General features: G+C 50.0%; 1 protein-coding gene across 14 annotated transcripts in view; it reads right to left on the bottom strand.

The window, feature by feature from the left end:
* LOC121299719 (liprin-alpha-2-like) overlaps positions 1–13,045 on the bottom strand; it is a 47,783-nt gene that overhangs the window by 6,859 nt on the left and 27,879 nt on the right. For 5 of the 14 annotated variants that reach the window (XM_041227680.1, XM_041227668.1, XM_041227670.1 and 2 more), the window contains exons 8-23: positions 12,190–12,324; positions 11,027–11,110; positions 10,472–10,603; positions 10,060–10,122; positions 9,732–9,823; positions 9,403–9,544; positions 7,718–7,944; positions 6,508–6,739; positions 5,879–5,914; positions 4,896–5,035; positions 4,254–4,411; positions 3,824–3,905; positions 2,811–2,892; positions 2,163–2,363; positions 393–455; positions 9–38 (exon numbers count right to left, since the gene is read on the bottom strand). In XM_041227680.1, coding sequence (XP_041083614.1) covers positions 9–38; positions 393–455; positions 2,163–2,363; positions 2,811–2,892; positions 3,824–3,905; positions 4,254–4,411; positions 4,896–5,035; positions 5,879–5,914; positions 6,508–6,739; positions 7,718–7,944; positions 9,403–9,544; positions 9,732–9,823; positions 10,060–10,122; positions 10,472–10,603; positions 11,027–11,110; positions 12,190–12,324 — 1,899 coding nt within the window. Of the gene's footprint in view, positions 1–8; positions 39–392; positions 456–2,162; positions 2,364–2,810; positions 2,893–3,823; positions 3,906–4,253; positions 4,412–4,895; positions 5,036–5,878; positions 5,915–6,507; positions 6,740–7,717; positions 7,945–8,683; positions 8,895–9,402; positions 9,545–9,731; positions 9,824–10,059; positions 10,123–10,471; positions 10,604–11,026; positions 11,111–12,189; positions 12,325–13,045 lie in introns of those variants that run through there. The other 9 variants (XM_041227682.1, XM_041227669.1, XM_041227671.1 and 6 more) reach the window with 6 other exon arrangements.

The following is a 13,045-nucleotide window of genomic DNA, read 5'->3' as shown; positions in this document are numbered from 1 at the left end:
AGACTCACCTGAGCCCAACTGCCTCCTTCTTTCTCCTTCTTGTGTGGCGAAGGCATGTCAGTACAGAAAGACAATCAGACTAAATGTCAGTGTATTAACCAGGAGTCTAATCAGGGATTTCATTAAAATGACAGCATCGCCACAGCCAGGTCATTGTCTATAGAGATTTAAATGTTCAGGATTAGCCAGGCTCTCAAAACCCATTTCTTTACATTGCTTCAAAAGCCTTGTTTGATTCAGGTTTTATCTATGCTTGTTTTGCATACATTTTTCATTATTATTGGATTATGTTTTTAAATAAATCAGTAAGTTAGTAAGAAAAATCTTTGACAAACTCATTATATCTTCTGTGTGAATACTAACAAAATGGCCGTCAATGAGATTTTACTAACCGCTTTGGTAGGCGTTGTCATGGTTTCCATCTCCTCATGAGTCACCCAGACGTTCCCAGAAGACTAAGGAAGGAAAAGAGGAGAGAGCCAGGAGACTGAGTGAGAGGGCAGGAGGGTGCGGAGAGGAGAGAGACAGGAGAGTGAGTGAGAGGGCAGGACGGTGAGGAGAGGAGAGAGAGGAGAAGAGGATTAATTTTTAAATAAATCCGAGTAAGACTTAGAACTCAATTACATCTTCGTCCCTCAGGCAGACATGAGACTCTCCTCTCTCTCCCATCTCCCCTCTGACCTGACTCTCCGCGTCCAGGACTCGAGATCTGAGGAGACTGACACAGAGTAAAGAGAACCACTACTCCCGGTGTGAGAGGGTCCTGGTCCGTGAAAGAGAGAGGCCCAGAGACTTGCCCGTGAGAGGCAGATCCTACTCCTCAGGAGACTGTGTGAGAGGGGCAAGGGGGAATGAGGAGAGGGAAGGAGTCCTGCGTGAGAGGGGGTGCAGGGCTGGAAGAGAGAGCAGGAGAACTGAGTGCAGGGCTGAAGCTCCGTGACGTCCAGAAAGACCCGTGTGAGAGGGCAACAGGAAGTCCTCCTCTCTCTGAGTGTCCGCTGTGAGGACCCTTCGCTGAGCTCGTAGGTCACATCTGTCCATCAGCGTAGTGATAGACGCGTACGGCCATTAGCACGTGTCGTCTCCTCGTCCGGTCCGTCTGGAGATCAGGCACTGACGGTGCAAGGGCAGGAAGGTGATGATAGTATCCCGCTACTGTGGCGTCTGTGGAAGGCTTCATGCGTGCAAGGCCAGTGCGCTGCCGACGTGCCTTTCCTCTCGCTCTCCGCTCTGACTTGAGCCAGTGAGAGCATGGCATTTTTGGCCATGCCACTCCTCAGGAATCTCGCTGTCCTCGTGACTGAGTCTACGATTCTGCGCCAGATCCAGGGTGTCCTCGGTGAGTCAAACGCGGTAGCCTCTCCCTCTGTCTGATAGAGGCAGGAGAAGGAGGAGAGGAGAGAGACAGGAGAGTGAGTGAGAGGGCAGGAGGATGAGGAGAGAGGAGACACAGGAGACTGTGTGAGAGGGCAGGAGGGTGAGGAGAGAGCCAGGAGACTGAGTGAGAGGGCAGGAGGATGAGGAGAGACAGGAGACTGTGTGAGAGGGCAGGAGGGTGAGGAGAGAGCCAGGAGACTGAGTGAGAGGGCAGGAGGATGAGGAGACTGGTAGAGGGCAGGAGGAGAGGGAGAGGAGAGAGACAGGAGACTGAGTGAGAGGGCAGGAGGATGAGGAGAGGAGAGAGACAGGAGACTGAGTGAGAGGGCAGGAGGATGAGGAGAGACAGGAGACTGAGAGAGGGTGAGAGGGTGAGGAGGAGGAGGAGAGACAGGAGACTGAGTGAGAGGGCAGGAGGATGAGGAGAGGAGAGAGACAGGAGACTGAGTGAGAGGGCAGGAGGATGAGGAGAGACAGGAGACTGCGTGAGAGGGCAGGAGGGTGAGGAGAGGAGACTGAGTGAGAGGGCAGGAGGGTGAGGAGAGGAGAGACAGCTGGTTGGTTAACAGCAGTATGGAAGCCTTTGAACACCCTGCAGGTGACCAAGGGAAGTGCAGCGCAAGCTGAAAGCAGGGCTTGCAAGCAGAGATTGCTCGAAGCGAGGGTGCAGCAGATCTCATGTTTTAAAATAAAACAGACGGTGAATGGAGATGCACAAGCAGGCAGGATTGGTGAAGCTCAGCTCCAGTCCCAGGAGGAGCTCCTGGCTGCTGTGCAGCACTCACAGTTCTGGAGGTGAGGGGGGCGGACGGGCTGGTCAAGGAGACCATCTCCTGGATGGCCAGGCGCAGTTTGAGCCGGTGGAGCGGGTTGCTGATGCCAATCTCTCTCTGGATCTCTGTGTCGGACAGGGCTGACATGATGGCGCCACTCTTCACATTGGCACGGCAGGCAGCCACGTACCAGGCTGGCATCCCCACCCACAGCTAGAGAAACATGGAGAGGGCAGTCAGAGACTGCAAGGAGGACAGCTGGGCGAGAGAAAAGTTAACTATGCTGTCTGGAGGGATCATCAATGTGAATCACAGACTATAGGGGTACCTGGTGCTGTCTGGAGGGATCATCAATGTGAATCACAGACTATAGGGGTACCCCCATGCTGTCTGGAGGGATCATCAATGCGAATCACGGACTATAGGGGTACCCCCATGCTGTCTGGAGGGATCATCAATGCGAATCACAGACTATAGGGGTACCCCCATGCTGTCTGGAGGGATCATCAATGCGAATCACAGAATATAGGGGTACCCCCATGCTGTCTGGAGGGCTCATATCTATTCCCCGAGGAGACCGAGCAGGCTTTGTTTGTATTGCTTCCTTAAGTGATGAAGACACACATTTATAAACAGCCTAACGGCTCTGCAGCACCTTACCTCGAGCCAGGACACCACTGTCGGCCCGTCCCACTGGGCGAAAGGCAAGCCCTTCCTCCGAGCGTCTTCCAGAAGCTCATGCCTAGGAGGAGGAGGAAGGCATTGAGCTTGTGGTACTGTAGCGAAGCGTCCCAGTGGCACTTACACTCTGCACCCCTGCTTTATACTGGGGATCAAGGAGCAATGGCAGCACATGGGCAGCTACACTGGAGGAGTGCCACTGGTAGGATGCTACCCCACTGGTACCATTGCCATCCTTGACATTCCAATAGTGACACAAGGGTACGAACACACAACACACACTGCGATCTGTGACAGCAGCATAGATCCAAACTGTTTCCTGGAAACGACCGCCGGACCCTGAGGTTTGAGATCACAGCATCTTAGACAGTAAGTAGCTTCAGACAGAACTGCATTTGCTTTTTCTATCCTGTTACTACACTGTGGGCTGTGCAATCGTTCCGAGCGGTTCTGGGTTATGCAACAAAGGCAATTCACTGACACTTCATTCTGATTACTCTTCATTTTCACACTGTAACAAAGGCAGTCAAAACGAAGAACAAACTCAAAAAAAGAAAACAGCTATGAAGTGAAATGAAAAACGCAACCAGACAATACCAAGGGAGCTGCACTTACCTCTGTCTGGGTGTCGGGGAATGGGAGGGCGAATGCAAAAAGAAAAGCAGGCATTGTTTTTAATGCACTGGTTGAAAACTCCCGCTGTGAGATCCATGCACACATTAGCAAGCACTGCAAACGTTAGGCGGAGACACACAACAGAAAGAAGGCAGTTTTCAACCAGCGTCTCACACGTACGGCAAGACACACGGGGAGCCTCGCGAAATAAATAGCAAGTTTGACATGAAAAAGAAAGCTCAGAATCAGTGGATTAAACACAAGCATAACAGTGCAGTGCAGTGCGCGGAGCTAGATGGAAATGCCATTTAATAGCTTTTAATAATGAATGAATTAAAAAAAAAAAAAAAAAAAAAACTGGAATTTATCCCACATACTTCTTCTTGAATCTCCGGTCTCGCTCAGCCTGCGTTCCCAGCTTCCCCAGTCCCAGGAAATCCTGGAACCCGATCTCAAAATCTGAAACGAGTCCCAGTGTCACACACACAAGAATCTGCTCTCCTCAGCACTCTTGTACCCGAGTCCCAGTGTCACACACACAAGAATCTGCTCTCCTCAGCACTCTTGTACCCGAGTCCCAGTGTCACACACACAAGAATCTGTATTCCTCAATCCAATACAGTGACCAAACCCAATGCACCAGGCCAACACTGGTACTCTGAATCGTTATCAACATTTCCTGCAACATCTTAATCCTAATAAGAAACACCCTAAGACCCCTTGCAAAGCCCTGCAATGAAAGGTCTGAATGGCTTGCTCATCTCTGGTTTGCGATGTCTATCGCTGTTCTCCTGTGCTATACTCTACCTGTAATCCCAGCTCCCTGCCCCCTGCCCATCTGCAGGAGCCTGGCCTTCTCCTTCTTGCCAAACAGCCGTACGATTGAGACCTTGATGCCCTTCTTCTTGCCCCCCCTGTGGAGGGAATCTTGGCTGCTGTTACGACTGCTGTTCTGGTCGTCCGGCCTGCAATACATTTCTCTTTTATTGTTCTGTGTGTCCAATTATTATTCCCCCCCACACCCTGATTTTCTCCCAATTTGGAACGGCCAATCGCTTTTCCCCTCATCCCGTTCTCTGATCCTACGACCAAGCCAGCGAGCTACCGATCTCTGGAGGACAAAGGCCAGCCCTGTAGGTGTCCACCTTTGAGCTCACTGGGCACCTGGCCAGTAGGGTGCGCTGTAGCGTGACGAGGAGAAACAGTCCCTGCGGTTTAGTCTTACTAAACCCTGTACGTCCCACAGCCAGGATGCAAACCTGCACTGTTTGACTCGCCTTGCGCACCACGCGGATGCTCTTCCACCAGGCTGAGCCGCTTGGGGACCGCGTCTGCAGGCCAAGAAGCCGAGTGCTATGCAGGTCCAGAGCAGTAGGAATCAGTCTTTGGAAGCAGTCTGCTGAGGCTGCACTGGAGTGGAAGGAGCTGGAAGGAATGCGGCTGGCTTACCCTTTGCCGTCTTCCTGGCTGGTGGAGAGCAGGGACTGGGACATCTGCTCCAGACGAAGGCTGCGCGGGGAGGGCGGGGGCGACATCTCACACTTGATGGTGGGCTTGTCCTCCCGACTCTCATCCCAGGACACTGGAGACTGGAGCACAGGGTCCCCGGTTACACTCGAACCCAGCCCTGCTCCTCTGGGGGGGGGGGGGGGGGGGGGGGGGGGGGGGGGGGGAGTGGAGTGACTGCACCTTTAGAATTCCCTTCAATACTGACTCGGGTTCAATACTGATCGAATTCTCCAGCTCAAACCCAGGTCAGCATTATAAGGTGAGGTCACTTTTAACCTGTAGTGCAGAAACATTGACAAACGGGAGCAATGCTGAGGCTTGCAAGGACAATTGCACAGACACACACACACACACACACACACACACACGACATAAATGGGGTATGCAGGAAAGAACTTACCATGTGCAATACTGTATGTGTGCTTTGTGTGTGTGCGTGTGTGTGCGACAGGATATAGCAGCATCCACTGCGAGGGCCTCAGAGTCCATCAGTGTCCAATATAACAATTTTAAAACAGGATTCTGGAGGACCAGAGCCCTGTCTCAGCTGAGTTCGAGCTGCTCTGCTGCAAAGCTGATGCACAGCTTTTAATGCAGAAGTATTGAGATCCAGACTCCACGACTCAGGGCTTGATTTGATCAAGCCTAAACTCGAGCATTTTACAGCACCGGTGAATCCCACTGCATTGCATCCCCCACCTATCCGTGGTCATGCTGCGATTCCGATGGATCCTTCAGTGTTGTAAAATCCAGCTGCAGCATGGGTCATCCCTGTGGGATTCACCTTGATCAAATCAGAGTGGAGTCAGTGGAAAGATCTCACAAGCAATGGGTTACAAACACCAGACAGGGGGGACAGGGAGAGAGAGTTCATGACTGGTGTATGACAAACAGAAAAAAACAAAAGTAAGAGCTGCACTTACATGTACTTTCCGACGATGTTTCCTTAAATCGCTGGGCTGATCGGCAGCAAGAGAAAAGCAGACACATGCAAACAGAGCCATTGTTAAGCAGAGTATCCTGAACTAGAGCGTGTGTACAATACAGCGGGTCTGCCCCCCTCATTCGAGGTGAAACCCTACAGGGAAAGTCACAGATAGGGACTCATCCAACACTGAAGGGATTCCTAAGAGCTGGAAGCCGAGTTAGTCCTGACAAAATACTGGAAAAGACATTTGTGAAAACCTTTTTTTTTTTTTTTTCTTCTTAATAGTAAGCCTGGTATACGGTCTAAGTGGAAACAGTAGAGATTAATAAAGGACATAACAGGATATAAAAAAATAAAAAAAACACATGTAGATGATAAACATTAAACCCTGTTGGGAATCCTAGCAATGGTGTGCCCTGGACAGAGCTGGCAGCTGGTACTGGTTTCTGAACTTGTCAGTACTGCATTTGAAAAGTCTGCTTTCCTGTTAAATTCAGTTAAAAATACTCCCAACCTGTTCCGATTCCCAGCTAGCAGGAGCATGCTTTATTTTTCTTTCACTGAAAATGGGAGCCAGTGTTCAGCGTTGGCTGCGGTAGAAATGCGACAGTGCTGTGAACTCACCAGAGTCATGATGCCCAGCTCGTGAGCGGCTGTGCGAGACGAAAGCTTGGGCGTGGAGCGGCCGCTGATGGGGGGGGAGGAGCTGGCGAGCGACAGGGCGGTGAGCGAGGTGGGGATGGAGGAGCGGGGCCGCAGGGGGGGCATGTTGAGCCCCTCCATACTGCCACTCGTCACCCGATTCTCAATCTCCTCGGCACGCAGCTCTGCCGACTCCTTCTCCTCCTGGATCATCCTAACAAACAAAAACACAGCGAGAACCTCAGAGATCACCAACACAGCGAGAACCTCAGAGATCACCAACACAGCGAGAACCTCAGAGATCACAAACACAGCGAGAACCTCAGAGATCACAAACACAGCAGCAGAGATCACAAACACAGCGAGAACCGCAGAGATCACAAACACAGCGAGAACCGCAGAGATCACAAACACAGCGAGAACCTCAGAGATCACAAACACAGCGAGAAATCAGAGATCACAACACAGCGAGCGAGATCACAAACACAGCGAGAACCTCAGAGATCACAAACACAGCGAGATCAGAGATCACAAACACAGCGAGAACCTCAGAGATCACAAACACAGCAAGAACAGAGATCACAAACACAGCGAGAACCGCAGAGATCACAAACACAGCGAGAACCTCAGAGATCACAAACACAGCGAGACCAGAGATCACAAACACAGCGAGAACCTCAGAGATCACAAACACAGCGAGAACATCAGAGATCACAAACACAGCGAGAACATCAGAGATCACAAACACAGCGAGAACATCAGAGATCACAAACACAGCGAGAACCTCAGAGATCACAAACACAGCGAGAACCTCAGAGATCACAAACACAGCGAGAACAGAGATCACAAACACAGCGAGAACCTCAGAGATCACAAACACAGCGAGAACCTCAGAGATCACAAACACAGCGAGAACATCAGAGATCACAAACACAGCGAGAACCTTCAGAGATCACAAACACAGCGAGAACAGAGATCACAAACACAGCGAGAACCTCAGAGATCACAAACACAGCGAGAACCTCAGAGATCACAAACTCAGCAAGAACCTCAGAGATCACCAGCACAGCGAGAACCTCAGAGATCACCAACACAGCGAGAACCTCAGAGATCAAACACAGCAAGAACCTCAGAGATCACAAACACAGCGAGAACCTCATGGATTTGTTGTTTCCCCGAGTTTGCTGCCCACCTGATCTCCTCGTTGATGGCGTCCAGCTGCTCTTGCAGCATCAGAGCCAGGGTCTGGGCGTCGGAGTGACCGCTGGGTGAGAGCATGTCCACCGAGCTGAAGATGGTCTCGCGGTCATCGTCGTCGATGTCCGATAGCTCGGGGTCACTCTCGATGGGCTGGGTCACGCTGGCCAGGACACTGAGAGGCTGGGCGCGGTCCCATTCCTGATCCATGATCGGCAGGATCTGATGCAATCAAACGAGCAGAAGCTTTCACACCTGCCTCTGCTAAAGAAGAGCGTTTCTAAAAGTCATGTCTCTGGAGCTCCTGAGTCACTGGAATCCTTTCAGAGCTGAAGTGACACTGTCAGTCAGCTGTGTAGCAAGCTGAGATGGGCTGAGCCGCCTCCTCTCGTCTGGAACTTTGCTGGCGTTGTTTCTCAAGGCGCTACTATTCAATTCAGCTCTCAGAGGACACATCACTGCATTATCAAGGCAAAGCTGGAGTTTGATTAAGAGTCGCTGTTCCCTGCCAGCTATACACCCGCTGGGAACTGCCAGTGGTTTATTAAATTGCAATACTGAGGGGCGACCGTTCCTCAGAAGAGTTCATTCAATATTACTGAAAGAGTTCCTATGCACTACAGCTAATGAAAAGCAAGAATAAATAATATACAAGGACAAGAGAGACAACGCATTTGATGCATGGGGGGTGGTTGTAAATGTACACACAGATGTATTCATCATTTGAACTGGTAAATCACTAAACACAACAAAAGCCTTTAACACACTTTTTTAGCTCAAAGAGCTACCCAAGCCCTCTTAATACAGTAAATGGATATTTACTATCAATAATAAAAACTACTACTAATATAATTACTCATCAAGCCCGGGTTACAGGTCTAGCCTCCCCTGCAGAGATGCATGCTATACTGGAAACACAGTGATCAGCAATAGCAGGAAATCAGATTTGTAAAGAACTCACATGTTGCGGATGTCCATTTATAGAAGCAGAAATCAATGGAAGCACAAGACATTGGTTAGAGGTGAAGAGAAGATAACACAGACACTGGGGCTCTTGGTATTGCACAGCCACAGTGCAGCAGCATGTGCATGCATCTAGAAACACACAGGACAGGAGCCTGATTCTGAGACTGAGAGGGAAGCATGCTAACAGCCTGATCCTATTCAATGAAGCACTTCTCTCTGTGTAAATGTAAGCAAGCAAGCTGGAAACATTCTTTATACTTACATAGCACATCAGGTAACCTGTAAGGGTTATAGACGTATTTCACTGGCTGCAGTGCAGATCCAGTGTATGGCCAACAAGCTGCATGAAGGGTTATGACTAGAGGCAGCCCAAATCTACACAAAACGGAATTCCTAGGAAATCTCGGAATTCACAGGCACCCCGCGGAACCCGCTAAAGTGAGCTGAGATACAGAGCTGGGTTGTTAGGTTCTGGTTTCGATTCATTAATTCAAGGCTGGAGTCATGTGACATGATGTTTGACAGTTTCTAAAGAGATTGCTGACAGAAATGCCTGCTGTGTTAAATTGGAAACGCTGAACCCTGACTGCTTGATACGACTCTGTTTACATGAGAGGTCGTTATTAATACAAATACAAAAACAAAGGATGCCCAGCATTGCGTGGTTTGGGGCCCCTGGAGTGCCTCTCTTATGACCGGGGCAAGTAGCTGCACCTTGGTGGGTTCATCCCGCAGAGCTGCCAGACGTCCTTTCTGCGCCCGCCGGATCACTGCCGGGGTGCCGAAGTGGTCAACCTGCGTGTCCCCTGCCGAGCTCAGAGAGAAGCGGAGATCCGCGGCGCTGCCGGCGAGAGAGCTGCCGACAGGAAGACAGAGAGAGAGAGAGACACACCGGACAGAAATGAAGGCTTCCGAACAGCACAGACCAAAACCTATTGAAGGAAAACTGAGATTCCAGACCAAGGGTCTGGAAATAAAACTCTTAAAAAGGATTCAACAATTCTACAGTAAGAAAAACCAATCAAATAAAACTCTGCATTTACCGTGGGTGCACAGTGTCCCCGAAGACACCGCTTCGTCTCTTCAGCTGCTCCATTTCCACACGCAGTTTTTCAATTTCAGCTGCCAACCTTTCCTGGTAAGAAAGTTGAACAAAAATAAAAACTGCACTTTAGATTTGAATGGGAGCAGACTGGTAAACTGAAGCCTTAATCATTTCAGGTCCCTGTTTGATCACTTCCTGTGCTGTAGGTCACAATCACTGGAGGCAGTCCTGCTTTCCTATACCCGTACGAAGCTGAATCGGACGAGTGGCTCCTAAGATATAGCCTTGGCTGTCATTCCCTACAACCAAAGCTATAAATACTATACCTTGCTATGGTAAGAGTCTTCCAATTGCTTCTGTGTGTTTTCCAGATCTTGAATCAATGTGTTCTGTAAAAAGAAAACACATGATATATTTATAAATAAGTCTTATAAAGGCATGTCAGAATAGCTGTGTAGCAGGCACAGTCTATTCAATGATCACAAGCCAGTTTACAAGGCTGAACAGTCATTTAGACACCCCTGTACAGTACAAACCTACCAAAGCCATCAGCACACGTTATCACAACGCCTTGGGGCTTAACCAGATTACCTTGCCAGCTTGGTGCTGTCAATGGTAGTGGAATCTAGCTGCATTAATAAAGCAGCTGTTCTCATTTTAGAAACGCGCGGGACGCTGCAGGGTTCAGATTGAAGACAACGCTGTGACGATTGCACTGCAGTGCCTCCAGATACTCACCTTGTCCTCAAGAGCCGACATGCGCTCCTTCAGGTGCAGCTGCAGCCTCTCATTGGACTCTGTGAGGAGCCGGTCGACGGTGTCCGAGAGTCGCTTGTTGTGTTCTTCGTTCATCTTCTCCCTCTGCCTCGCCTGCAACAGGGCAGCGTTAAACTACACGAAGCAAAGTCAAGGGTTTTGCACGCTCTGGGGGCTGAATGTTTGCACACACAGTTTTTTTTTTAAATCTGATTTCCTTTTACACATGGTATAAAACAAGTTCTAACATCAGTTTTAATTTCAGTTTTAAATTCATTTTAATAGAAATCTGCTTCAGTGTGTCCTGCGCTCACTGGGTGCTGTTTTCCAGGGCAGCCACTAGATGGCACTATTCATCACAAACAGCGCCTCAGTATCTATTGACATCATACATTCACTTCCTGCGTAGCAGTGAATATGACCCCCCTGTACACTAGTCCTAGACTGGAGTGTGAGTGTGCTCAGGAAGGACCCTAATAAGTGGTGCACAGGAAGCGAGCTTGTAGTGTGGTGGCAGCGGAGGAAATGACAGCTTACCCGGCCCAGCTCCTGGTTCTTCTCTTCAAGCTGAGCCTCCAGCTGCCGGGAGCGCTCCTCAATACTGCCATGCCTCTCCTCAGCCTGGTGACGAGAAGAAAAGAACAGGGGCCCGCTTAGATGGGGCTTCTATAGAAACTGCAGTACCTGCGCCCGCGTGGCCCCTGCTCTTTCAGCACTCAAACCTACTTTCGAAAATGTGCATGTCCAACATTTCGAGCAGCCCTGCGTCCTCAGGATAGCTCTTCTTCCACTGTCCCCAAGTGCAGCAGGTACACCCAGGTGTGTGCTTTAACCTGTCTCCCTGCAACACTCCCTGTGTTCAAAATACCACACTTGGGACGTCACAAAAAAATCGAGAGAACGCGTAAATCCATCCTTCTTAATCTAAGAAAAGGTAGAGAACACGCGTAACTATCAATTGTGCCACAATTCACAGTCAGGGCTGTCAGAGACCAGAGCAGCGCCTGACTAATCTACACTGTATATTGGTCTTTTTCAAGGAGACAGATTGGTTCTGCCAAGTCTTTGAAAGAGAGAGTGAGAGAAAGCTGCTGACTGTCTCTGCATGGATTTTGTCGGCAGCTAAAGCCTCCAGTCACGGAAGCTGTGCTCATTAATTTCAAATTCTCCACCACTGTTTTGTAAGACTTCTTAAAACTGCATGAAAAGAAAGCTGGAGACAGGATCCCTGAACGTTGGTGTGCAGGCGATTTCTTTCTTCTTCTGTGCAGAGCACAAGGACTTTGTGAACGGAGGGTGAAACGCTTCTCTGAAAAGCACTGGGGCTTCAAACAGCAAACACCTCTACAGCCCAAACATTTCATTCAGAATCACTGCGGCTGCAATGCGTTGGATCGAGGTCTTTCCTGTGGTGTGAGCTATATATATATATATATATATATATAATATATATATATATATATATATATATATATATATATGTGTGTGTGTGTGTGTGTGTGTGTGTGTGTGTGTGTGTGTGTGATTCTACAGCAAGTATGTTAATTCAATTAATTTTGAAAAATAAATCCGTTAGGCCTTTCTTGCATTATTATTAAATCTATTTTTTAATTAGTCATTTAGCTGACACTTTTACCCAAGTAAAGTAAAGCCCATCCCTGCAAGGGCCAGCGCTCTTCCCTGCCCTGCCCTGTACTTGCCTTGGTCAGGGCAGCCCCTCTCTGTGCTAGCTCCGCCTCCACCTCCGGCAGGGTCTCGGCCTTGCGTATCGTCTGCTGCAGCTTCTGCTCTGCCAGCTCCAGCAGCTCCTGGATGTGCCTGGCCTTCTCCTCGCTCTGAGAGACACACGCAGAGCACAGCATGGGCAGGAGAGTGGGAGTGCAGAGACAAGCACCGCTCACACACACACACACACAGAGCACAGCATGGGCAGGAGAGTGGGAGTGCAGAGACAAGCAGCGCTCACACACACACACACACGCAGAGCACAGCATGGGCAGGAGAGTGGGAGTGCAGAGACAAGCAGCTCACACACACACACACACGCAGAGCACAGCATGGGCAGGAGAGTGGGAGTGCAGAGACAAGCACCGCTCACACCACACACACACGCAGAGCACAGCATGGGCAGGAGAGTGGGAGTGCAGAGACAAGAACCACTCACACCCACACACGCAGAGCACAGCATGGGCAGGAGAGTGGGAGTGCAGAGACAAGAACCGCTCACACCCACACACGCAGAGCACAGCATGGGCAGGAGAGTGGGAGTGCAGAGACAAGCAGCGCACACACACACACACACAGAGCACAGCATGGGCAGGAGAGTGGGAGTGCAGAGACAAGCAGCGCACACACACACACACACAGAGCACAGCATGGGCAGGAGAGTGGGAGTGCAGAGACAAGAACCGCTCACACACACACACGCAGAGCACAGCATGGGCAGGAGAGTGGGAGTGCAGAGACAAGCAGCGCTCACACACACACACACAGAGCACAGCATGGGCAGGAGAGTGGGAGTGCAGAGACAAGCACACACACACACACACACAGAGC

Source organism: Polyodon spathula, chromosome 25 (genome assembly GCF_017654505.1).
Source record: "Polyodon spathula isolate WHYD16114869_AA chromosome 25, ASM1765450v1, whole genome shotgun sequence".
Lineage (NCBI taxonomy): Eukaryota > Metazoa > Chordata > Actinopteri > Acipenseriformes > Polyodontidae > Polyodon > Polyodon spathula.
This window is presented reverse-complemented; position numbering and strand designations above follow the sequence as displayed.